This window comes from Cherax quadricarinatus, chromosome 1 (genome assembly GCF_038502225.1).
Source record: "Cherax quadricarinatus isolate ZL_2023a chromosome 1, ASM3850222v1, whole genome shotgun sequence".
In the NCBI taxonomy this organism is placed as follows: domain Eukaryota; kingdom Metazoa; phylum Arthropoda; class Malacostraca; order Decapoda; family Parastacidae; genus Cherax; species Cherax quadricarinatus.
In genome coordinates, this window is record NC_091292.1 from 68398918 (window position 1) to 68426834 (window position 27917).

General features: G+C 42.4%; 1 protein-coding gene across 1 annotated transcript in view; it reads left to right on the forward strand.

Moving 5' to 3' along the window:
* The window catches only part of LOC128685431 (irregular chiasm C-roughest protein-like), a 399092-nt gene that overhangs the window by 217344 nt on the left and 153831 nt on the right, over positions 1-27917 (forward strand). Inside the window, exon 11 of the mRNA XM_070085947.1 lies at positions 12607-12865. Within this exon, the coding sequence (XP_069942048.1) occupies positions 12607-12865 (259 nt within the window). The remainder of the gene's footprint in view (positions 1-12606; positions 12866-27917) is intronic.

The window sequence follows — 27917 nt, forward strand, 5'->3', positions numbered from 1 at the left end:
CTTAAACCTAAGGAGTGGCATCGTTACCTACCCTATGCTTTGTTTGCCATGAGGGAAGTTCCCAGTGACTCTTTGGGGTTTTCACCCTTTTGAACTTCTCTATGGTAGATAGGCCAGAGGCCCATTGTCCATCCTTCATGACTTATGGACTAATGAGGAGGTAAATGCTGAGGTTCAGTCTTCTTACCAGTTTCTCCTTGACCTTAGATCCAAACTTGAGGAGACCTCTGACATAGTTTCGAAAAACTTAAGTTTGTCAATGGACCAGTACAAAACATATTTTGATTCCAAAAGTCAGAGGAGACGTTTTAAAGTAGGGGATGAAGTTCTTGTACTTTTGCCGATCAAGTCAAATAAATTATTAGTAGCATGGAAAGGTCCATATAAAGTATTAAAAATTTGTGGGAAAGTTGATTACCTCATAGAAGTCAAGGGGAAACCTAAGCTTTATCAGATCAACATCCTTAAGAAATATTACCGAAGAAATTCGGTTAACTGCCTTAATAACTTTGACTTAGTTTTTCCACACGAACTTGATAAGACAACTGAAGAATGTAAAGTGTGCGTAATTGACACCTCTAACTTAGACTATGATGAAGAACTACATGACTTGGTGACTCTTGACCACTCGGACGCAACCAACATTAATATTAATGAATCCTTGGATGACCATAAGAGACATGAACTACTTCAATGTGTGAGTAACTTTTCAGACGTCTTTACTGATATTCCAGGTGTTACCTCCACGGTAGTCCATAAGATTGACTTAGTGACGGACAATCCTATCAAACGAAAATTATACCCAGTTCCAGTTCACCTTAGGGATGCATTTCACCGAGAGGTAGAAAAATTATTAAAACTAAAGATTATTGAACCTTCAGTATCTTCATATTGTTCACCAGTAGTCATGGTTAAGAAGGAGGATAATTCATATAGACTTGCTATTGACTTCAGAGGCCTTAATGCTATAACTCGGTGGGATGTTGAGCCTATGCCCTTAATAGATAGCGATCTACACAAATTTTATGACTCTTCCTTCTTTTCAGAGATTGATATTGCGCAGGCATATCATCAAGTAATGTTAGATCCTTCTTCTAAGCAGTACACCGCTTTTCCTACACACCAAGGACTGATGCAATATAGAACTATGCCCTTCGGTTTGGTAACTGCCTGTGCTACCTACGTGAGACTGATGAGAAAGGTCTTGGGTAATATGCCAAATGTTTCAGTTTATTTTGATAACATTTACGTAATGACATCCACGTGGGGCGAACATATCCAAACATTAACATCAGTTTTGCGTAGGTTACGCTCACATGGCCTCACTGCCAAGCCGTAGAAATGCTTCCTTGGGTATAACAAGATTAGATATCTTGGACTGATACTTTCTAATAACTCTCTGCAGCCTCCCCCCAGTAAGATCAAAGCTTCATTAGAATTTAAATTCCCCAAAACCAAGAAGCTCATGCATAGCTTTCTTGGTTCTGTAAATTTTTATGCACGGTTTATCCCAAACCTTACTGATCTTACAGGCATCTTATCCGTCTTCCTTATAAAGTCTGTGAAGGAACCTCTTGAACTTTCCAACGTAGCTCGGGAAAAGTTTAATGAGATTAAAAGTATCTTTTCGAAAGACCCTATACTTAAGATTCCAGATATTAATAAAACATTTTGCTTAAGAACTGATGCCTCCAAATACTGGCTTAGGTGCGGTGTTACTACAATACCATGATGGTACTCCCTTCCCTGTATGCTTCCTAAGCCGGAAACTCCTTCCCGCAGAAACAAGATACTTCAAAATAGAAAAGAAATGTTTAGCCCTTGTGTGGGGTATCTCCAAACTTAAATTTTATTTGCTGGGAAAAGAATTCATTTTAGAAACGGACCACAAACCTTTGAAAGGCCTAGAAACTTTTAAGGGAACCAACAGTCGCCTCTTGAGGTGGACATTTGCACTCCAGGCTTTTAAGTTCCATATTGTGTATATCAATGGTTCATCCAATTATTTCTCTGACTGGTTAAGTCGTGACAGTCAGTAGAAGATTTGTTGCCTTACGCGACTTCCACATGTTAGAACTTTTTCCTCGCCTGCTCTTCTTATACTCCTTGACTATAAGTCTTGGTAAGGGGGAGTGTGAGGGAAAAGTTCAATAGATAGGAGTAGCGAGGGAGTATATAGTAACAATAGTTTCATTGCCGGCTGCTTGTTAAGGTAGGGTAAGTCTAGCTCCCGCTATTCCCACCTTTTTTCCCCCACCCCGAAAGTGATAGCTTGACTGCCGGCTGCTTGTTAAGGTAGGGTAAGTCTAGCTCCCGCTATCCCTCCCCCTCCTCCCCCTCCCCGAAAGGTGACGTGTGGGGCTCTGGTCCAAACAGTAATCACTAGACTCACAGCTCCCAGCACTACTGTAAGTACATGCCTGCCTTGTATTCTAGTGGATTTATGGGTTGAAAGCTTCACTTTTGACCAATAATAAACTCAGTCTTTTCAGCCTTGCTCTATGTTGACTGTTGTAATAATCACCACATCTTTTAGGTATTGTACTTATCATGGAGAGCGATTATTTAAGCAGTGGGGAACCTGTCTATCTTTTCTGCTTGGATGACAGAGAGGGTCACCTGTCAATCAACGAGAAGAACTGGTGGAGATGGACTAACATCCTGAGACTTCCCCTTTTTGGATTTAATTACCTGTGCACCTGTATGAAATTGCAGAATGTAACCTCTCATCATTGCAGCAGTAAAGAACCTGCTTTCCTGTCATCGGGATATAATACTCAAGGCTATACTGTGAAGAACTAGCCAGTGGGTCGTAACCAACACCTGCGACCCCCCCCCATCATCAGCAACGGCTACGATTTCAACAACACAGTGTCACCAACACCAGACACCCCTATAAATATTAGCGTTGAATTCAGTTATCATTTATATTTTTCATTTTCTTTAATGTAGGATTAATATTTCATATTTAAGTGTTTTATATTTTATATTTTCTATATAATAAAGTGTTTATGTTTGTCTGTTATTATTTCTTTTTCTATTCATTAATTTTCCTGAGGAGGAGCCAGCCTTGGTAATACTGTCTGAAGTTATTACAGGGCTGAGTAAGCCTTCACAGTATAGTAGTTGAACAGAACACTGTGCATAGTAGTGGAACAAGACACTGTGTATAGTAGTGGAACAAGACACTGTGTATAGTAGTGGAACAAGACACTGTGTATAGTAGTGGAACAAGACACTGTGTATAGTACTGGAGCAAGACACTGTGTATAGTACTGGAGCAAGACACTGTGTATAGTAGTGGAACAAGACACTGTGTATAGTAGTGGAACAAGACACTGTGTATAGTAGTGGAACAAGACACTGTGTATAGTACTGGAGCAAGACACTGTGTATAGTACTGGAGCAAGACACTGTGTATAGTAGTGGAACAAGACACTGTGTATAGTACTGGAACAAGACACTGTGTATAGTAGTGGAACAAGACACTGTGTATAGTACTGGAGCAAGACACTGTGTATAGTAGTGGAACAGGATACTGTTTATAGTAGTGGAACAGGACACTGTGTATAGTAGTGGAACAGGACACTGTGTATAGTACTGGAGCAAGACACTGTGTATAGTAGTGGAACAGGATACTGTTTATAGTAGTGGAACAGGACACTGTGCATAGTAGTGGAGCAGGACACTGTGTATAATAGTGCAACAGGATACTGTTTATAGTAGTGGAACAGGACACTGTGCATAGTAGTGGAACAGGACACTGTGTATAGTAGTGGAACAGGACACTGTGTATAGTAGTGGAACAGGACACTGTGTATATTAGTGGAACAGGATACTGTTTATAGTAGTGGAACAGGACATTGTGTATAGTAGTGGAACAGGATACTGTTTATAGTAGTGGAACAGGACACTGTGTATAGTAGTGGAACAGGATACTGTTTATAGTAGTGGAACAGGACACTGTGTACAGTAGAGGAGGAGGACACTGTGTATAGTAGTGGAGCAGGACACTGTGAATAGTAGTAGAACAGGACACTGTGTATAGTAGTGGAGCAGGGCACTGTGTATAGTACTGGAGCAAGACACTGTGTATAGTAGTGGAACAAGACACTGTGTATAGTAGTGGAACAAGACACTGTGTAAAGTAGTGGAACAGGACACTGTGTATAGTAGTGCAACAAAACACTGTGTATAGTAGTGGAGCAGGACACTGTGTATAGTAGTTGAACAGGGCACTGTGTATAGTAGTTGAACAGGACGCTGTGTATAGTAGTGGAACAGGACACTGTGTATAATAGTGGAACAGGACACTGTGTATAGTAGTGGAACAGGACACTGTGTATAGTAGTTGAACAGGACTCTGTTTGTACTAGTGGAGCAGGACACTGTGTATAGTAGTGGAGCAGAACATTGTGTATACTAGTGGAGCAGGACACTGTGTATAGTAGTGGAGCAGGACACTGTGTATAGTAGTTGAACAGGACACTGTCTATAGAAGTGGAGCAGGACACTTTGTATAATAATGGCACAGGACACTGTGTATAGTAGTGGAACAGGACACTGTGTATAGTAGTGGAACAGGACACTCTGTATAGTAGTGGAGCACAACACTGTGTATACTAGTGGAGCAGGACACAGTGTATAGTAGTGGAACAGGACACTGTGTATAGTAGGGGATCAGGACACTGTGTATAGTAGTTGAACAGGACACTGTGTATAGTAGTATAGCAGGACACTGTGTATAATAATGGCACAGGACACTGTGTATAGTAGTGGAACAGGATACTGTTTATAGTAATGGAACAGGACACTGTGTATAGTAGAGGAGGAGGACACTGTGTATAGTAGTGGAGCAGGACACTGTGAATAGTAGTAGAACAGGACACTGTGTATAGTAGTGGAGCAGGGCACTGTGTATAGTAGTGGAACATGACACTGTGTATACTAGTGGAACAGGATACTGTTTATAGTAGTGGAACAGGACACTGTGTATAGTAATGGAGGAGGACATTGTGCATAGTAGTGGAGCAGGACACTGTGTATAGTAGAGGAGCAGGACACTGTGTATACTAGTGGAGCAGGGCACTGTGTATAGTAGTGGAACAGGACACTGTGTATAGTAGTTGAACAGGACACTGTTTGTACTAGTGGAGCAGGACACTGTGTATAGTAGTGGAGCAGAACACTGTGTATACTAGTGGAGCAGGACACTGTATAGTAGTGGAGCAGGACACTGTGTATAGTAGTTGAACAGGACACTGTCTATAGAAGTGGAGCAGGACACTTTGTATAATAATGGCACAGGACACTGTGTATAGTAGTGAAACAGGACACTGTGTATAGTAGTGGAACAGGACACTCTGTATAGTAGTGGAGCACAACACTGTGTATACTACTGGAGCAGGACACAGTGTATAGTAGTGGAACAGGACACTGTGTATAGTAGTGGAACAGGACACTGTGTATAGTAGTTGAACAGGACACTGTGTATAGTAGTATAGCAGGACACTGTGTATAATAAAGGCACAGGACACTGTGTATAGTAGTGGAACAGGACACTGTGTATAGTAGTGGAACAGGACACTGCGTATAGTAGTGGAACAGGACACTGTGTATAGTAGTGGAACAGGACACTGTGTGTAGTAGTGGAACAGGACACTGTCTATAGTAGTGGAACAGGACACTGTGTATAGTAGTGGAACAGGACACTGTGTATAGTAGTGGAACAGGACACTGTGTATAGTAGTGGAACAGGACACTGTGAATAGTAGTGGAGCAGTACACTGTGTATAGTAGTGGAACAGGACACTGTCTATAGTAGTGGAACAGGACACTGTGTAAAGTTGTGGAACAGGACACTGTGTATAGTAGTGGAACAGGACACTGTCTATTGTAGTGGAATAGGACACTGTGTAAAGTAGTGGAACAGGACACTTTGTATAGTAGTGGAACACAACACTGTGTATAATAGTGGAACAGGACACTGTCTATAGTAGTGGAACAGGACACTGTATATAGTAGTGGAACAGGACACTGTGTATAGTAGTGGAACAGGACACTGTGTATAGTAGTGGAACATTACACTGTGTATAGTAGAGGAACAGGACACTGTGTATTGTAGTGGAACAGGACACTGTGTATAGTAGTGGAACAAGACACTGTGTTAATAGTGGAACAGGACACTGTGTATTGTAGTGGAACAGGACACTGTATATAGTAGTGGAACAGGACACTGTGTATAGTAGTGGAACAGGACACTGTGTATAGTAGTGGAGCAGGACACTGTGTATAGTAGTGGAACAGGACACTGTGTATAGTAGTGGAACAGGACACTGTGTATAGTAGTGGAACAGGACACTGTGAATAGTAGTGGAGCAGTACACTGTGTATAGTAGTGGAACAGGACACTGTCTATAGTAGTGGAACAGGACACTGTGTAAAGTTGTGGAACAGGACACTGTGTATAGTAGTGGAACAGGACACTGTCTATAGTAGTGGAATAGGACACTTTGTAAAGTAGTGGAACAGGACACTTTGTATAGTAGTGGACCACAACACTGTGTATAGTAGTGGAGCAGGACACTGTCTATAGTAGTGGAACAGGACACTGTGTATAGTAGTGGAACAGGACACTGTGTATAGTAGTGGAGCACAACACTGTGTGTACTAGTGGAGCAGGACACAGTGTATAGTAGTGGAACAGGACACTGTGTATAGTAGTGGAACAGGACACTGTGTATAGTAGTTGAACAGGACACTGTGTATAGTAGTATAGCAGGACACTGTGTATAATAATGGCACAGGACACTGTATAGTAGTGGAACAGGACACTGTGTATAGTAGTGGAACAGGACACTGCGTATAGTAGTGGAACAGGACACTGTGTATAGTAGTGGAACAGGACACTGTGTGTAGTAGTGGAACAGGACACTGTCTATAGTAGTGGAACAGGACACTCTGTATAGTAGTGGAACAGGACACTGTCTATAGTAGTGGAACAGGACACTGTGTATAGTAGTGGAACAGGACACTCTGTATAGTAGTGGAACAGGACACTGTGTATAGTAGTGGAACAGGACACTGTGAATAGTAGTGGAGCAGTACACTGTGTATAGTAGTGGAACAGGACACTGTGTATAGTAGTGGAACAGGACACTGTCTATAGTAGTGGAATAGGACACTGTGTAAATTAGTGGAACAGGACACTTTGTCTAGTAGTGGAACACAACACTGTGTATAGTAGTGGAACAGGACACTGTCTATAGTAGTGGAACAGGACACTGTCTATAGTAGTGGAACAGGACACTGTGTATAGTAGTGGAACAGGACACTGTGTATAGTAGTGGAACATTACACTCTGTATAGTAGAGGAACAGGACACTGTGTATAGTAGTGGAACAGGACACTGTGTATAGTAGTGGAACAGGACACTGTGTATAGTAGTGGAGCAGGACACTGTGTATAGTAGTGGAACAGGACACTATGTATAGTAGTGGAACAGGACACTGTGTATAGTAGTGGATCAGGACACTGTGTATAGTAGTGGAACAGGACACTGTGTATAGTATTGGAACAGGACACTGTGTATAGTAGTGGAACAGGACACTGTGTATAGTAGTGGAACAGGACACTGTGTATAGTAGTGGAGCAGGACACTGTGTATAGTTGTGGAGCAGGACACTGTGTATAGCAGTGGAGCAGGACACTGTGTATAGTAGTGGAGCAGTACACTGTGTATAGTACTGTAACATGACACTGTGTATAGTAGTGGAACAGGACACTGTGTATAGTAGTGGAGCAGGACATTGTATATAGTTGTGGAGCAGGACACTGTGTATAGTAGTGGAGCAGGACACTGTGTATAGTAGAGGAGCAGGAGACTGTATATATTAGTGGAACAGCACTCTGTGTATAGTAGTGGAGCAGGAAACTGTGTATAGTAGTGGAGCAGGAAACTGTGTATAGTAGTGGAGCAGGACACTGTGTATAGTAGTGGAGCAGGACACTGTGTATAGTAGTGGAGCAGGAGACTGTGTATAGTAGTGGAGCAGGACACTGTGTATAGTAGTGGAACAGGACACTGTGTATAGTAGTGGAGCAGGACATTGTGTATAGTAGTGGAGCAGGACGCTGTGTATAATAATGGCACAGGACACTGTGAATATTAGTGGAGCAGGACACTGTGTATAGTAGTGGAGCAGGACACTGTGTATAGTAGTGGAGCAGGACACTGTGTATTGTAGTGGAACAGGACACTGTGTATAGTAGTGGAACAGGACACTGTGTATAGTAGTTGAACAGGACACTGTGTATAGTAGTGGAACAGGGCACTGTGTATAGTAGTTGAACAGGACGCTGTGTATAGTAGTGGAACAGGACACTGTGTATAATAGTGGAACAGGACACTGTGTATAGTAGTGGAACAGGACACTGTGTATAGTAGTGGAACAGGACACTGTGTATAGTAGTGGAACAGGACACTGTGTATAGTAGTGGAACAGGACACTGTGTGTAGTAGTGGAACAAGACACTGTCTATAGTAGTGGAACAGGACACTCTGTATAGTAGTGGAACAGGACACTGTCTATAGTAGTGGAACAGGACACTGTGTATAGTAGTGGAACAGGACACTGTGTATAGTAGTGGAACAGGACACTGTGTATAGTATTGGAACAGGACGCTGTGTATAGTAGTGGAACAGGACACTGTGTATAATAGTGGAACAGGACACTGTGTATAGTAGTGGAACAGGACACTGTGTATAGTAGTGGAACAGGACACTGTGTATAGTAGTGGAACAGGACACTGTGTATAGTAGTGGAACAGGACACTGTGTGTAGTAGTGGAACAAGACACTGTCTATAGTAGTGGAGCAGTACACTCTGTATAGTAGTGGAACAGGACACTGTCTATAGTAGTGGAACAGGACACTGTGTAAAGTTGTGGAACAGGACACTGTGTATAGTAGTGGAACAGGACACTGTCTATAGTAGTGGAATAGGACACTGTGTAAAGTAGTGGAACAGGACACTTTGTATAGTAGTGGACCACAACACTGTGTATAGTAGTGGAGCAGGACACTGTCTATAGTAGTGGAACAGGACACTGTGTATAGTAGTGGAACAGGACACTGTGTATAGTAGTGGAACAGGACACTGTGTATAGTAGTGGAACATTACACTGTGTATAGTAGAGGAACAGGACACTGTGTATAGTAGTGGAACAGGACACTGTGTATAGTAGTGGAACAAGACACTGTGTTAATAGTGGGACAGGACACTGTGTATTGTAGTGGAACAGGACACTGTATATAGTAGTGGAACAGGACACTGTGTATAGTAGTGGAACAGGACACTGTGTATAGTAGTGGAGCAGGACACTGTGTATAGTAGTGGAACAGGACACTGTGTATAGTAGTGGAACAGGACACTGTGTATAGTAGTGGATCAGGACACTGTGTATAGTAGTGGAACAGGACACTGTGTATAGTAGTGGAACAGGACACTGTGTATAGTAGTGGAACAGGACACTGTGTATAGTAGTGGAACAGGACACTGTGTATAGTAGTGGAGCAGGACACTGTGTATAGTTGTGGAGCAGGACACTGTGTATAGTAGTGGAGGAGGACACTGTGTATAGTAGTGGAGCAGTACACTGTGTATAGTACTGTAACATGACACTCTGTATAATAGTGGAACAGGACACTGTGTATAGTAGTGGAGCAGGACATTGTGTATAGTTGTGGAGCAGGACACTGTGTATAGTAGTGGAGCAGGACACTGTGTATAGTAGAGGAGCAGGAGACTGTATATAGTAGTAGAACAGCACACTGTGTATAGTAGTGGAGCAGGAAACTGTGTATAGTAGTGGAGCAGGAAACTGTGTATAGTAGTGGAGCAGGACACTGTGTATAGTAGTGGAGCAGGACACTGTGTATAGTAGTGGAACAGGAGACTGTGTATAGTAGTGGAGCAGGACATTGTGTATAGTAGTGGAGCAGGACGCTGTGTATAATAATGGCACAGGACACTGTGAATATTAGTGGAGCAGGACACTGTGTATAGTAGTGGAGCAGGACACTGTGTATAGTAGTGGAGCAGGACACTATGTATAGTAGTGGAACAGGACACTGTGTATAGTAGTGGAACAGGACACTGTGTATAGTAGTGGAACACTGCACTGTGTATAGTAGTTGAACAGGACACTGTGTATAGTAGTGGAACAGGGCACTGTGTATAGTAGTTGAACAGGACACTGTGTATAGTAGTGGAACAGGACACTGTGTATAATAGTGGAACAGGACACTGTGTATAGTAGTGGAACAGGACACTGTGTATAGTAGTGGAACAGGACACTGTGTATAGTAGTGGAACAGGACACTGTGTATAGTAGTGGAACAAGACACTGTGTATAGTAGTGGAACAAGACACTGTGTATAGTAGTGGAACAGGACAGTGTGTGTAGTAGTGGAACAAGACACTGTGTATAGTAGTGGAACAAGACACTGTGTATAGTAGTGGAACAAGACACTGTGTATAGTAGTGGAACAGGACACTGTGCATCCACTAGTGAAGCAGGACACTGTGTGAATACTCGTGGGGCAGGACACTGTGTGTATGCTAGTGGAGCAGGACATTGTCTGTATGCAAATGGAGTAGGACACTGCATGTATACTGTGTGGCTTCACTAATATACTAAGGAAGGCGCATACTTTATGTATGCTAGGTGAGGCATACACTGTATGCATATTAGTGAATTCACACACTGTATGTATACTAGGGGAGGCACACACTGTATATATACTATGGGAGACAAACACTGTATGTATTCTAGGGGAGGCACACACTGTATGCATACTAGGGAGACGCACACTGTATATATACTAGGGGAGACACACACTGTATGTATACTAGGGGAGGCACACATTGTATGTATATTAGTGAAGCCACACACTGTATGTATACTAGGGGAATCTCACACTGATAGCTGAAACAAATATTACGTGTATGATAGTGAAGAAAGATAATTTATATGTTTTTGTTTTATTAAATCTGATGGTAACCTAAGTTTATCTGTAATATATCTGCGGAAACTTATATCCGGATGTCTGTACTTAGTGATAACTTTGTTATCTTATCCAACAGATGTTTATTATGATAACATTGTGGTCTGGCCATCCTGGTAAATTTATACAATTCATTCCGAAATAGCGATTGTTAAGCGCGTGAAGATGGAGCGCTAAATTCTTAGGCGTTAAACAGAACCTGGCGAAATGGGAGGCAATCAGGTTCGATCCAAGGAAGGGAAGGGAGGGTCCAATTCCTTGGATCCAAAACGTCATGGTACATCTGTTGAGTGAATGTTACTCTACACAGAAGGAGCGATGAATGTTGCAAGGTGTATCACTGAACACTTGCTGTGTTTGCCTCGTTCTCTTGCACACTAGTCTTTGATGTTTTCCAATTTTATTATGAGAAAATATTTGGCAGGAGTGTATTCTTTTTATGCAAAGAAACACCTTCACTATCATTAATTCAACAGTGGTCTTGCAAGAAGTGAGTAAACATTTCAGTCCTGATGGCTATTCCAATAGTAACAGTCACACTCCTCTTGCAGATTGTTTGAGTGTATCCCTCACCTAATTGGTCTTTGGAGTCCAGTCCCTGGACCAATTATGTACCTCTGTAATCTTTTGACTACCGCCCACAGGATGGGTATGGGGTGCATAATAAACATATTAAACTAAAAACTAACTAACCTCACCTCGAGGACTCATAACCAGCTAACTGGTTTTCTTCAATCCCTTCATAAATTCTACTTTGTTCATATTCCAAATGCACCGTTCTAAAAACCACACACACATTACTCCTGCTGGATGTTCAAGCCTCTACCATTAAAAACTTGCTTAATTAACACCTTTTCTGGGATGACCTCTGCTCATCCTTCTTTCAACCCCTGATCTGAAGACACCTCTGTTAATAATGTAGATGTAAACTTTCCAAGAAAGAATATTTCACGGAATACACTTCTTGCTTTTAGGGGGAAAAGGGCTGATGTGGTCTGGTTTATATTGTGCATAAAAATATTATTCTTGTTTTCCCGTGAGCAAGTTGCACCTTTGCTGTGATCTCCCCGCCAGATAAAACATTCTTTTTGGGTTAAATTATAGCGTGTGAACTATTACTGCCACGACTCTCCACCAACTTCCTTCATGCGTACATTATCCTAAATTTGCACTACAGATTCACAGTGTATTTTTAGATCTATTTTTAAATTCTTTAATCTTAACTCCGTGATCTGTCGTCATCACTAGTGTTCCTGGTCTTTCCGGCAGATTGTGCTGCCATAAGGCAACATAGACCACAAATAGTATTTGTTTTAAATTTAAATTTCGTCTCCATTCTCGTGTTCATTCTTAAAACTAAGAAGATTCACACAGTAGTTGTGCCGAGCCATTACAGGACTATGAATAAGTCAGCAGATCTCTAACAAGGGAAGAGCGTGGAACACTGAAGCGACATCTTTGTACTACTGTTGCGATGTTTATATTCTATAACCGCAAATGTGCTAATGAAATTCTTTTCTCTTCTCTTTATAACACAGATCATAGGGACAGGGCGAGAGCTGGTTGTGGTTGTTGGTTCATCAACCGCCGGTGTGTACACCTGTGTGGCGACCGTCAGGGGGTTCCCAGATCTGCGGGGGCGGCTGAGGGTACTGATGAAGGGCCCGCCGACCATTGTGAGTGCTGAGGAGCAGCAGGGAAGGATGGGAGACACGGTAACACTAGAGTGTAGTACTGTGTCCGTCCCCAGCCCTATACGCATCACCTGGACCTACAATGGCAGAGAGATTGACCTCAGTGAGTACACCGCTTGTTATTATATGTGTATTATTAAATTGACACATTCATTTTCTACGGAAATTCTCTTGTTTAGATGTTTTGTTAAGTAGAACCGACCACGCTTAATTTCTTTGTAATCCGCAAACAACTAATGAATAAGACTTCCTGTGATACTACTCCAGTCAGAAATGCCACATAATTAGATTCTACTTGTTAGCTTGTTAGCTACTTGTTAGACATGTATGCGCGGAGGACACAGACACACGATACACAGACAGGATTCTGCTTTTGACTCTCGCCTCGGCAGGTCATAGCAGCTCTCCTTACTTACTCTGTCTCCCTACGATCCCCGTTGGGGAATGAACCTTCACCAGCGTCATCATCGCCTTGACTTGCACGATGAGCTACGCAAATCGTGTAAAGATCAAGCCAAAAAGTGGAACCGTTGATGATTCAACGAAGCTTGCTCTTGCAACTGTTGTGTAGGAAGCATTGCAAGTGAAATTCAACGCTATTTTGTCACTGAAAGAAGCATTCATTGTTGTGTGTCACGATGATGCTGAAGCAGAGAAGTTACTCACTACAGAAGCCACCACTACTCTTACTGCTCAAGGATTTACTGTTACTTCCTCTCCTTCCCTCAGAGCAAGAAAATCAGTATTCCTAAAAAAAACTGGACAAGATTCTGACTTCTCAACCAATTGCTGAACTCAAGTCATCCATTGAAACTCAAAATACTTGGGCTACTGTTGACAGCATTACTAAAATCCCGAATGCATCGTCTATGCTCAAGGTCACCTTTACCGACGTGAACATGGCTGCCACTGCTCTGAACGAAGGTCTTGCTGTTTACTACTATTACATCAGTCCCACCTATATAGAAGCAGAGAGATACCACTACATCCAACATTGCTGGAACTGTTATTCTTATCTTCACACCACCAAAGCATGTCCAGTAAAAAAAAGACAAGAAGTTCTGCACTACATGTGGTAGTGAGGGACACACCTTCAGTTCCTGTACCGCTGCTGCTCCAACACAACCAGCGTGTTTAAACTGCAAAAGTAATGATCACCATACACTGGCAGCAAAATGTCCTACAAGAAAGGATATTATGATGAAAATACAAGATGCAGCAAAGAAAAAATCTACAAAAACACACCAACGTATGCCGCAATTGCAAAGTTGCAAGCAGACACTACGAAATTACTTCAAGCATCTACTCAGCCCGCCTCCACCACCATCACTCCTCCAACATGTGACGTAACGAAGATCCACTATTGTCTACTATACTATATCTGAAGACATTCTCAAATTCACCAAGGACTTAATCACCACTTCTGCTGTAGAAGCTCCATCACCACCACCAACTAGTGACATCACTCCAACAATGTCCAATGAGAAGCCTCCACCGCCACCACACCTCACTGAATCCAACCAATCAGAAGCCTTGCCACCAGAACCATCTTCCTATTCGTCTATTGGAGATGACAACGAATCAACACCTTCCTCAACTCCATCACCGTCTTCTCCACTTCACTCACGTTGATTACCTGGAACACTATGGGTTAAACATAAAGAACTCATGTTCTACACCGTGAAGCAATACCCCAGCCCAATGACTCGCCTAGAACTCATCCAACATCTCCAAGACAACACTGCAACGTACACCACCGACGAAAAACCAATCCCTACCGTCAACCAGATAATCCACCAACTCCAAACCAACGAACTCTTCTACAGCTCTCCCATATGTGTGACACAACTCTCTAGAACAAAATTCAAAGCATTGACAACCGGATCAAGAGAATAACTAACTCATCCTGCTTGCTGCCTACTGACACTCTCAGCTCCTGCCGCTGCCTTCGCCATCCTCTCCTAGAGCCAAGTAACGACATCATTCAAGCCTCTCTATCTACGCCTGTAGTACTTCGGTACCACATGTCCCAAAGTGGTTGGGCCACTTGCCTTGATTCCTACTCTTGCCCCCCTTCCCATCCTTTTCCGGTTATTCCATCCTTCCTTATCCTTCTTCCTTCCCATCTCACGACAGCTCTCGTCGTCTTCTTCGATTCGATTCGATGCGCGGAGCCCCAGACCGACAAAATAAGATTAGTCAAGAGGGAGCCTTCACCAGATTCAACTTCAGTAACAAGAACTTTATAATAAAGTGGGAGCAAGTAAACCAAGTCCTAAACGATATAAGCTGGGAAGATAGACTAAGCAACACAGACCCCAACTTATGCCTAGAACAGATTAACTCGGTGGCACTCGATGTATGCTCAAGGCTTATTCCTTTAAGAAAAAGGAGTAGATGTAAAATAGAAAGAGACAGGCGCTCCCTTTACAGGCGACGGAAAAGAATAACAGAGCGGCTAAAAGAGGTCAATATATCTGAAATGCGTAGGGAGTCACTGGTCAGAGAAATAGCAAACATCGAACTTAAGCTAAAGGAATCTTATAGGAGTCAGGAATCGCGGGAAGAACTAAAAGCCATAAATGAAATCGAAAGAAACCCAAAGTGTTTCCTTTCTTATGCCAAATCAAAGTCGAGAACAACATCCAGTATTGGGCCCCTACCTAACAAGATGGGTCCTACACAGATGACAGCAAGGAAATGAGTGAGCCACTCAAGTCCCAATATGACTCAGTTTTTAGCAAGCCGCTAGCCAGACTGAGAGTCGAGGATCAAAATTATTTTTTTATGAGAGAGCCACAGAATTTGGTTAACACAAGCTTATCTGATATTATCCTGACACCAAATGACTTCGAACAGGCGATAAATGACATGCCCATGCACTCTGCCCCAGGGCCAGACTCATGGAACTCCGTGTTCATCAAGAACTGCAAGAAGCCCCTATCACGAGCTTTTACCATCCTATGGAGAAGGAGCATGGACACGGGGGTCGTCCCACAGTTACTAAAAACAACAGACATAGCAAAAAACTACAGACCGATAGCTCTAACATCCCATATCATAAAAAGCTTTGAAAGGGTCCTAAGAAGCAAGATCGCCACCCATTTAGATACCCATCAATTACACAATCCAGGGCAACATGGGTTTAGAGCAAGTCTCTCTTGTCTGTCTCAACTATTGGATCACTACAACAAGGTCCAAGATGCACTAGAAGACAAAAAGAATGCAGATGTAATATATACAGACTTTGCAAAAGCCTTCGACAAGTGTGACCATGGCGTAATAGCGCACAAAATGCGTGCTAACGGAATAACAGGAAAAGTTGGTAGATGGATCTATAATTTCCTCACTAACAGAACACAGAGAGTAGTAGTCAACAGAGTAAAGTCTGAGGCGGCTACGGTGAAAAGATCTGTTCCACAAGGCACAGTACTCGCTCCCATCTTGTTTCTCATCCTCATATCTGACATAGACAAGGATGTCAGCCACAGCACCGTGTCTTCCTTTGCAGATGACACCCGAATCTGCATGACAGTGTCTTCCATTGCAGACACTGCACGGCTTCAGGCGGACATCAACCAAATCTTTCAGTGGGTTGCAGAAAACAATATGAAGTTCAACGATGAGAAATTTCAATTACTCCGATATGGTAAACACCAGGAAATTAGAACTTCATCAGAGTACAAAACAAATTCCTTCCACAAAATAGAGCGAAAAACCAACGTCAAAGACCTGGGAGTGATCATGTCGGAGGATCTCACATTCAAGGACAATAACGTTGTATCAATGGCATCTGCTAGAAAAATGACAAGATGGATAATGAGAACCTTCTAAACTAGGGATGCCAAGCCAATGATGACACTCTTCAGGTCGCTTGTTCTATCTAGGCTGGAATATTGCTGCACACTAACAGCACTTTTCAAGGCAGGTGAAATTGCTGACCTAGAAAATGTACAGAGAACCTTCACAGCGCGCATAACGGAGAAGAAACACCTCAATTACTGGGAGCGTTTGAAATTCCTGAACCTGTACTCCCTGAAACGCAGGCGGGAGAGATACATGATTATATATACCTGGAAAATCCTAGAGGGACTAGTACCGAACTTGCACACGAAAATCACTCACTATGAAAGCAAAAGACTCGGCAGACGATGCAACATCCCCCCAATGAAAAGTAGGGGTGTCACTAGCACGTTAAGAGACAACACAAAAAGTGTCAGGGGCCCGGAACTGTTCAATTGCCTCCCAGCATACATAAGGGGGATTACCAATAGACCCCTGGCAGTCTTCAAGCTGGCACTGGACAAGCACCTAAAGTCGGTCCTGACCAGCTGGGCTGTGGCTCGTACGTTGGATTGCGTGCAGCCAGCAGTAACAGCCTGGTTGATCAGGCTCTGATCCACCAGGAGGCCTGGTCACAGACCGGGCCGCGGGGGCGTTGACCCCCGGAACTCTCTCCAGGTAAACTCCAGGTAATAGGATATCCATGCTTCACAATATGACCCTTAGGGGTTTAGAGCTCAACTTGATGATGATAACAATAATAATAATAATAATAATAATAATAATAATAATAATAATAATAATAATAACAGCAATAATAATAATAAATATATTAATAATATGTAACTTACAGATTGGAATTGTATCGAAAATTAAACATGTTCGAGCGCATATAGCCAGTGTTAGTAATTGATCTGTTTCAAGTGTCTACGTAAGTACGAGTGTCATGCCACACTAAGTACGAGTGTCATGCCACACTAAGTACGAGTGTCATGCCACACTAAGTACGAGTGTCATGCCACACTAAGTACGAGTGTCATGCCACACTAAGTACGAGTGTCATGCCACACTAAGTACGAGTGTCATGCCACACTAAGTACGAGTGTCATGCCACACTAAGTACGAGTGTCATGCCACACTAAGTACGAGTGTCATGCCACACTAAGTACGAGTGTCATGTAAGTACGACCACACTAAGTACGAGTGTCATGCCACACTTAGTACGAGTGTCATGTACATCTTAGTACGAGTGTCATGCCACACTAAGTACGAGTGTCATGCCACACTAAGTACGAGTGTCATGCCACACTAAGTACGAGTGTCATGCCACACTAAGTACGAGTGTCATGCCACACTAAGTACGAGTGTCATGCCACACTAAGTACGAGTGTCATGCCACACTAAGTACGAGTGTCATGCCACACTAAGTACGAGTGTCATGCCACACTAAGTACGAGTGTCATGCCACACTAAGTACGAGTGTCATGCCACACTAAGTACGAGTGTCATGCCACACTAAGTACGAGTGTCATGCCACACTAAGTACGAGTGTCATGCCACACTAAGTACGAGTGTCATGCCACACTAAGTACGAGTGTCATGCCACACTAAGTACGAGTGTCATGCCACACTAAGTACGAGTGTCATGCCACACTAAGTACGAGTGTCATGCCACACTAAGTACGAGTGTCATGCCACACTAAGTACGAGTGTCATGCCACACTAAGTACGAGTGTCATGCCACACTAAGTACGAGTGTCATGCCACACTAAGTACGAGTGTCATGCCACACTAAGTACGAGTGTCATGCCACACTAAGTACGAGTGTCATGCCACACTAAGTACGAGTGTCATGCCACACTAAGTACGAGTGTCATGCCACACTAAGTACGAGTGTCATGCCACACTAAGTACGAGTGTCATGCCACACTAAGCACGAGTGTCATGCCACACTAAGTACGAGTGTCATGCCACACTAAGTACGAGTGTCATGCCACACTAAGTACGAGTGTCATGCCACACTAAGTACGAGTGTCGTGCCATGCAAGAATGTCACACTAAGCACGAGTGTCATGCCACACTAAGTACGAGTGTCATGCTACACTAAGTACGAGTGTCATGCCACACTAAGTACGAGTGTCATGCCACACTAAGTACGAGTGTCATGCCACACTAAGTACGAGTGTCATGCCACACTAAGTACGAGTGTCATGCCACACTAAGTACGAGTGTCATGCCACACTAAGTACGAGTGTCATGCCACACTAAGTACGAGTGTCATGCCACACTAAGTACGAGTGTCATGCCACACTAAGTACGAGTGTCATGCCACACTAAGCAAGAATGTCATGCCACACTAAGCACGAGTGTCATGCCACACTAAGTACGAGTGTCATGCCACACTAAGCAAGAATGTCATGCCACACTAAGCAAGAATGTCATGCCACACTAAGCACGAGTGTCATGCCACACTAAGTACGAGTGTCATGCCACACTAAGTACGAGTGTCATGCCACACTAAGTACGAGTGTCATGCCACACTAAGTACGAGTGTCATGCCACACTAAGTACGAGTGTCATGCCACACTAAGTACGAGTGTCATGCCACACTAAGTACGAGTGTCATGCCACACTAAGTACGAGTGTCATGCCACACTAAGCAAGAATGTCATGCCACACTAAGCACGAGTGTCATGCCACACTAAGTACGAGTGTCATGCCACACTAAGCAAGAATGTCATGCCACACTAAGCAAGAATGTCATGCCACACTAAGCACGAGTGTCATGCCACACTCTCTTTAGTTGCTTGATATTAAGGAGAGCACTATGTCATTCTGAGCAGAGGTAAACCCCTGAAATATAAACAGGTATTAGTGTCAAAATCGTGACCAATGTCCCTAATTGTGGTATGTCTGAGGTCTGATTAACTGTAGTTTAGGTTCATCTACAGAACCTCTCTGTGAAATAGATCATAAATGTTCTATTTAAGCAAAAGACAGTATGAAGAGGTTATTTCAAAGAACTAAATGCTAAACCAGAAAAAACAATCTGAATAAGTTGTCTGGATTTCTGTCAGATTCACAAACACAGACGTACTGTCTGTGCGGCAGTTAAGGTAGACGACCACACGAAACTGTTTAATGCTGTAATGGTGGACAAGTGTCCTGAGAAAATTAAAACCCGTGGATTAACCAAAGGAGGTGAACACCCTCCCGCGTGCCCCATTGTTTTCCAGGATTATCGTAATTTCTTTTTCGTGTTAAAAATAAAGAAATGTCTGAGTGAACTTATAAAGAGCATCTCTCCAGGGCTTGGAACTAATCTAGTTAAAAATAGTACCCACTGAGCCAAAACAAGGAAAAAAGTATGCCAAAACATACTTGACGCATACTACCATGACGGAGACTCATAGGCCGCTCACAGTACCGTTTGTAAATAAATAATATTAATTTTTATCTGTGAGAGGAAAGAAAGTCTCGCTGATAATAAAGTATGGTACAGTAGTGTATATCACAGTGGTACCGTAGTGTATATCACAGTGGTACAGTAGTGTATATCACAGTGGTACCGTACTGTATATCACAGTGGTACAGTAGTGTATATCACAGTGGTACAGTAGTGTATATCACAGTGGTACAGTAGTGTATATCACAGTGGTACCGTAGTGTATATCACAGTGGTACCGTAGTGTATATCACAGTGGTACAGTAGTGTATATCACAGTGGTACAGTAGTGTATATCACAGTGGTACCGTAGTGTATATCACAGTGGTACCGTAGTGTATATCACAGTGGTACAGTAGTGTATATCACAGTGGTACCGTAGTGTATATCACAGTGGTACCGTAGTGTATATCACAGTGGTACAGTAGTGTATATCACAGTGGTACAGTAGTGTATATCACAGTGGTACAGTAGTGTATATCACAGTGGTACAGTAGTGTATATCACAGTGGTACAGTAGTGTATATCACAGTGGTACCGTAGTGTATATCACAGTGGTACCGTAGTGTATATCACAGTGGTACCGTAGTGTATATCACAGTGGTACAGTAGTGTATATCACAGTGGTACAGTAGTGTATATCACAGTGGTACAGTAGTGTATATCACAGTGGTACCGTAGTGTATATCACAGTGGTACCGTAGTGTATATTACAGTGGTACCGTAGTGTATATCACAGTGGTACCGTAGTGTATATCACAGTGGTACCGTAGTGTATATCACAGTGGTACCGTAGTGTATATCACAGTGGTACCGTAGTGTATATTACAGTGGTACCGTAGTGTATATTACAGTGGTACCGTAGTGTATATTACAGTGGTACCGTAGTGTATATCACAGTGGTACCGTAGTGTATATCACAGTGGTACCGTAGTGTATATCACAGTGGTACCGTAGTGTATATCACAGTGGTACCGTAGTGTATATCACAGTGGTACCGTAGTGTATATTACAGTGGTACCGTAGTGTATATCACAGTGGTACCGTAGTGTATATCACAGTGGTACCGTAGTGTATATCACAGTGGTACCGTAGTGTATATTACAGTGGTACCGTAGTGTATATTACAGTGGTACCGTAGTGTATATTACAGTGGTACCGTAGTGTATATCACAGTGGTACCGTAGTGTATATCACAGTGGTACCGTAGTGTATATCACAGTGGTACCGTAGTGTATATCACAGTGGTACCGTAGTGTATATCACAGTGGTACCGTAATGTATATCACAGTGGTACCGCAGTGTATATCACAGTGGTACCGTAGTGTATATCACAGTGGTACCGTAGTGTATATCACAGTGGTACCGTAGTGTATATCACAGTGGTACCGTAGTGTATATCACAGTGGTACCGTAGTGTATATCACAGTGGTACCGTAGTGTATATCACAGTGGTACCGTAGTGTATATCACAGTGGTACCGTAGTGTATATCACAGTGGTACCGTAGTGTATATCACAGTGGTACCGTAGTGTATATCACAGTGGTACCGTAGTGTATATCACAGTGGTACCGTAGTGTATATCACAGTGGTACCGTAGTGTATATCACAGTGGTACCGTAGTGTATATCACAGTGGTACCGTAGTGTATATCACAGTGGTACCGAAGTGTATATCACAGTGGTACCGAAGTGTATATTACAGTGGTACCGTAGTGTATATCACAATGGTACCGTAGTGTATATCACAGTGGTACCGTAGTGTATATCACAGTGGTACCGTAGTGCATATCACAGTGGTACCGTAGTGTATATCACAGTGGTACAGTAGTGTATATTACAGTGGTACCGTAGTGTATATCACAGTGGTACCGTAGTGTATATCACAGTGGTACCGTAGTGCATATCACAGTGGTACCGTAGTGTATATCACAGTGGTACCGTAGTGTATATCACAGTGGTACCGTAGTGTATATCACAGTGGTACCGTAGTGTATATCACAGTGGTACCGTAGTGTATATCACAGTGGTACCGTAGTGTATATCACAGTGGTACCGTAGTGTATATCACAGTGGTACCGTAGTGTATATCACAGTGGTACCGTAGTGTATATCACAGTGGTACCGTAGTGTATATCACAGTGGTACCGTAGTGTATATCACAGTGGTACCGTAGTGTATATCACAGTGGTACCGTAGTGTATATCACAGTGGTACCGTAGTGTATATCACAGTGGTACCGTAGTGTATATCACAGTGGTACCGTAGTGTATATCACAGTGGTACCGTAGTGTATATCACAGTGGTACCGTAGTGTATATCACAGTGGTACCGTAGTGTATATCACAGTGGTACCGTAGTGTATATCACAGTGGTACCGTAGTGTATATCACAGTGGTACCGTAGTGTATATCACAGTGGTACCGTAGTGTATATCACAGTGGTACCGTAGTGTATATCACAGTGGTACCGTAGTGTATATCACAGTGGTACCGTAGTGTATATTACAGTGGTACCGTAGTGTATATCACAATGGTACCGTAGTGTATATCACAGTGGTACCGTAGTGTATATCACAGTGGTACCGTAGTGTATATCACAGTGGTACCGTAGTGTATATCACAGTGGTACCGTAGTGTATATTACAGTGGTACCACAGTGGTAGTAGTGTATATCACAATGGTACCGTAGTGTATATCACAGTGGTACCGTAGTGTATATCACAGTGGTACCGTAGTGTATATCACAGTGGTACCGTAGTGTATATCACAGTGGTACCGTAGTGTATATCACAGTGGTACCGTAGTGTATATCACAGTGGTACCGTAGTGTATATCACAGTGGTACCGTAGTGTATATCACAGTGGTACCGTAGTGTATATCACAGTGGTACCGTAGTGTATATCACAGTGGTACCGTAGTGTATATCACAGTGGTACCGTAGTGTATATCACAGTGGTACCGTAGTGTATATCACAGTGGTACCGTAGTGTATATCACAGTGGTACCGTAGTGTATATCACAGTGGTACCGTAGTGTATATCACAGTGGTACCGTAGTGTATATCACAGTGGTACCGTAGTGTATATCACAGTGGTACCGTAGTGTATATCACAGTGGTACCGTAGTGTATATCACAGTGGTACCGTAGTGTATATCACAGTGGTACCGTAGTGTATATCACAGTGGTACCGTAGTGTATATCACAGTGGTACAGTAGTGTATATCACAGTGGTACCGTAGTGCATATCACAGTGGTACCGTAGTGCATATCACAGTAGTACCGTAGTGTATATCACAGTGGTACCGGAGTGTATATCACAATAGGTACCGTAGTGTATATCACAGTGGTACCGTAGTGTATATCACAGTGGTACCGTAGTGTATATCACAGTGGTACAGTAGTGTATATTACAGTGGTACCGTAGTGCATATCACAGTGGTACCGTAGTGCATATCATAGTGGTACCGTAGTGCATATCACAGTGGTACTATAGTGCATATCACAGTGGTACCGTAGTGCATATCACAGTGGTACCGTAGTGCATATCACAGTGGTACCGTTGTGCATATCACAGTAGTACCGTAGTGCATATCACAGTGGTACCGCAGAGTATATCACAGTGGTACCGTTGTGCATATCACAGTAGTACCGTAGTGCATATCACAGTGGTACCGTAGTGTATATCACAGTGGTACCGTAGTGCATATCACAGTGGTACTGTAGTGTATATCACAGTGGTACCATAGTGCATATCACAGTGGTACCGTAGTGTATATCACAGTGGTACCATAGTGCATATCACAGTGGTGCCGTAGTGTATATCACATTGGTACCGTAGTGCATATCACAGTGGTGCCGTAGTGTATATCACAGTGGTACCATAGTATATATCACAATGGTACGGGCCCAACACTGACCCCTGAGGAACACCGTTTGTGACGTGCCCCCATTCTGATTTCTCCTCATTTATGCAAACTCTCTGCTGTCTATTTGTCAGCCATGCCTCTACCCAAGAAAAAATTTCTCCTCCTATTCCGTGTGCCTTAAGTTTCCTCAATAGCCTCTGGTGTGGAACTCTATCGAAAGTCTTACTGAAGTCCATATACACAGTATCATATTCATCACAATGATTTACCTCCTCAAACACCTTAGTGAAGAAAGTTAGTAAATTCGTAAGACAGGAACCCCCCTTTGAAAAACCGTGTTGAGATTCATTAATCAATCTGTGCCTGTCAAGATGGCTAAGAATTGCTTCGGCAATTATTGATTCCATAAATTTTCCCACTATGGAGGTAAGGGGCTCTGGTGGCCTGGTGGTTAACGCTCTCGCTTCACACGGTGAGGGCCTGGGTTCGATTCCCAGCCAGAGTAGAAACATTGGACGTGTTTCTTTCCACCTGTTGTCTATGTTCCCCATCAGTAAAATGGGTACCTGGGTGTTAGTCGACTGGTGTGGGTCGCATCCTGGGACACTGACCTAAGGAGGCCTGGTCACAGACCGGGCCGCGGGGGCGTTGACCCCCGGAACTCTATCCAGGTAAGGCTTATTGGTCTATAGTTCGAAGCCAAGGACCTGTCACCTGCCTTGTAAATAGATATTACATTTGCCATTTTCCACTTATCAGGCACTATGCCAGTTTGTAGTGATATGTTGAAAAGATTAGCCAAAGGTATGCTAAGTTCCTCTTTACATTCCTTTAACACCCTTGCAAACAGTTCATCAGGACCTGGGGATTTGTTAGGTTTTAGTTTCTCTATTTGTCTGAGGACCATGTCACTAGTTACCGCAATCGTACATAGTTTATTATCCTGTTCTACATAATCTATAATTTCAGGAATATCGCTAGTATTTTCCTGGGTGAAAACTGAGAGGAAGTAGGTATTTAGAATTTCACACATATCCTTATCACTGTAAGTGATCTGACCAGAGTTACTCTTAAGTGGGCCAATCTTGTCCCTAATCTTACTTCTGTATACCTGAAAGAATCCTTTAGGGTTAATCTTTGAATCCCTTGCGACCTTAGCCTCATAATCCCTTTTTGCTTTTCTTATTCCTTTCTTTATTTCTCTCTTTAATTGAATATATTGATTTCTTAACTGCCCATCCCCTCTTTTGATACGCCTATATATGCCTCTCTTTTGACCAATGAGATGTTTTAATCTATTGTTCATCCATTTGGGATCATTTTTGTTAGATCTAATTTCCCTACTCGGAACAAAAGTTGTCTGGGCAGCTAGAACTATGCTCTGAAAAACGTCATATTGGCAACCAAGATCACCTACCTGATCCATAGTCAGGATATCCCAATTTAGCCCACCCAGGTAATTTTTCAGTCCCAAGAAGTCGGCCAAGCGAAAATCTGGGACAGAGATTTGATTGCAGTTATCTGGGTATTTCCATGATATATTAAAACTAAGTGATTTGTGATCACTTTCCCCAAGCTCATCATTAACCTCAAGATTATTAATTAGTGAATCTTTGTTGGCAAGAACCAAGTCAAGCAAATTGTTTCCTCTAGTTGGTTCTGTCACAACCTGACCTAAAAAGCAATCCTGAATCGTATCAAGAAAGTCACTAGACTCAAGATTTCCTGTCATATTGTTCCAATCAATTTGTCTAAAGTTTAAGTCTCCCATTATAACAACATTTTCATATCTAGATGCCTTATGAATTTCGTCCCATAACAGCTTACTGCACTCCCTATCAAGGTTAGGGGGCCTATAAATCACACCCAAAATTAATTTGTCATGTCCCTCGAGAAACTGTAGCCAAACAGATTCTGTGTTCGATGTTTCTAATCTTATATCATGTCTAAGACAACAATTTAAATTACCTCTGACATACATCGCCACCCCACCAGCTTTCCTGTTGACCCTGTCAGTGTGGAATAGTTTACAACCCTGTATGTTGCATTCAGAGGGCATTTCTCTATCTTTCAGGTTGAACCAGGTCTCTGTTATACCAATAATATCTATATTACCTACACTTGCAAGTAATCTTAGCTCATCTATCTTATTTCTTAGACTCCTACTATTTGTATAGTAAACCTTAAGGGAGCTACTCTCGTTGCCCTCTACTATCCCTCTTTGTTTGTTGATCAGTTGATTTGCCATTACTAGCAACTTTATTTTGAATATTGTCTTTTAAACATATCCCTGAGGTATCCCGGTAATAACTGCTCTTTTTAACCCTAATGGTGCAGCCTGATTGTTTCCCACAAACACCCATACCTCTATAATCTATCAGTTTAAATTCCTAGACAAGTCATCAATTACCCTCTCAACTGAATTGGCTAATGCAGCCACTCCATCCCCAGAGAGATGAACCCCATCCCTTGCATACATATCACGTTTGTCAAAGAATAGGTCCCAGTTATCAATGAATGGGATTGCAAGTTCATTGCAGTACCTGTCTAGCCAGCAATTTATACCAATTGCCCTAGACATCCATTCATTGCCCACTCCCTTTCTAGGCAAGATGCTACATATGACTGGGATCCCTCCCTTAGACCTAACTACTTCTACTGCTAACTCTGTATCAGGGTCCTCAATACTTTACCAGGGAGCTAGACGCAAGATTAGTATGGGCGCTTAGCCGAAGCTAAGAGATGTTGCCCCATCGTTGTCCACTGCATGTGGCAGGATTCGATTATATATATATATATATATATATATATATATATATATATATATATATATATATATATATATATATATATATATATATATATATATATATATATATGTCGTGCCGAATATGCAAAACTGGTCAATTAGCAAGAACTCATTTAAAATTAAGTCCTTTCTAAAATTTTCTTTTATACGTTTAAAGATATATTTTTTTTCATTAATGTTAATGTAATTTTTTTTAATTTTGCACCAAAAGAATCTTAGAAAACTTACCTAACCTTATTATAACAAGAGTAATTTATTTTAGCCTAACCCAACTAAATATATTTTAGATTTGTTTACAATAATTTAATACTAAACAAACACAGTGAAATATATTTTTTTCGTTAGGTTAAGAATGATTTTGGCGAAATTATTAAATACACAAATTTTCGCTTGTCCTCTTTGGCAAGATGAGCGTTGCTATTTAAGCCAAGATCGCAAGTTCTGCCTATTCGGCACGACATATATATATATATATATATATATATATATATATATATATATATATATATATATATATATATATATATATATATATATATATATAGAGTTTATCTGGAGAGTTTATCTGGAGAGAGTTCCGGGGGTCAACGCCCCCGCGGCCCGGTCTGTGACCAGGCCTCCTTAGGTCAGTGTCCCAGGATGCGACCCACACCAGTCGACTAACACCCAGGTACCCATTTTACTGATGGGGAACATAGACAACAGGTGGAAAGAAACACGTCCAATGTTTCTACTCTGGCTAGGAATCGAACCCAGGCCCTCACCGTGTGAAGCGAGAGCGTTAACCACCAGGCCACCAGAACCACTTTTAGAACTGAGGAGAAAGAGAGGCAAAGATGGAGATGAGGAGAACTCAGACTTAGGAGGGGAACAAATACAACCTCTCTCTGAACCACCTACAGAAAGCTCTCAACCCCAACAACCCCAATGCACCCAAACAATATAACCCACAACCCATATGCCATACTCACTGTTCCTTCCCGCCTCAACACAAACTCAACCTTTCAGCCGCCTGCCATAGTTCCTCGCCAGGTCTCCTGCTTCCCCAACCCCAACGTACCCCCCAAACCACAGTTTTAGAGAAGAAGTTGAAGGTTTGGTATACGAATGCCGATGGAATAACAATTAAATGTGAGGAGTGACGTGAAAGAATCAGGAAGGCATCCACAGACATCGTAACCAACACAGAAACGAAACTCACCAGGATGATAACAGACACAATCTTTCGTCCTGGATATCAGATCCTGA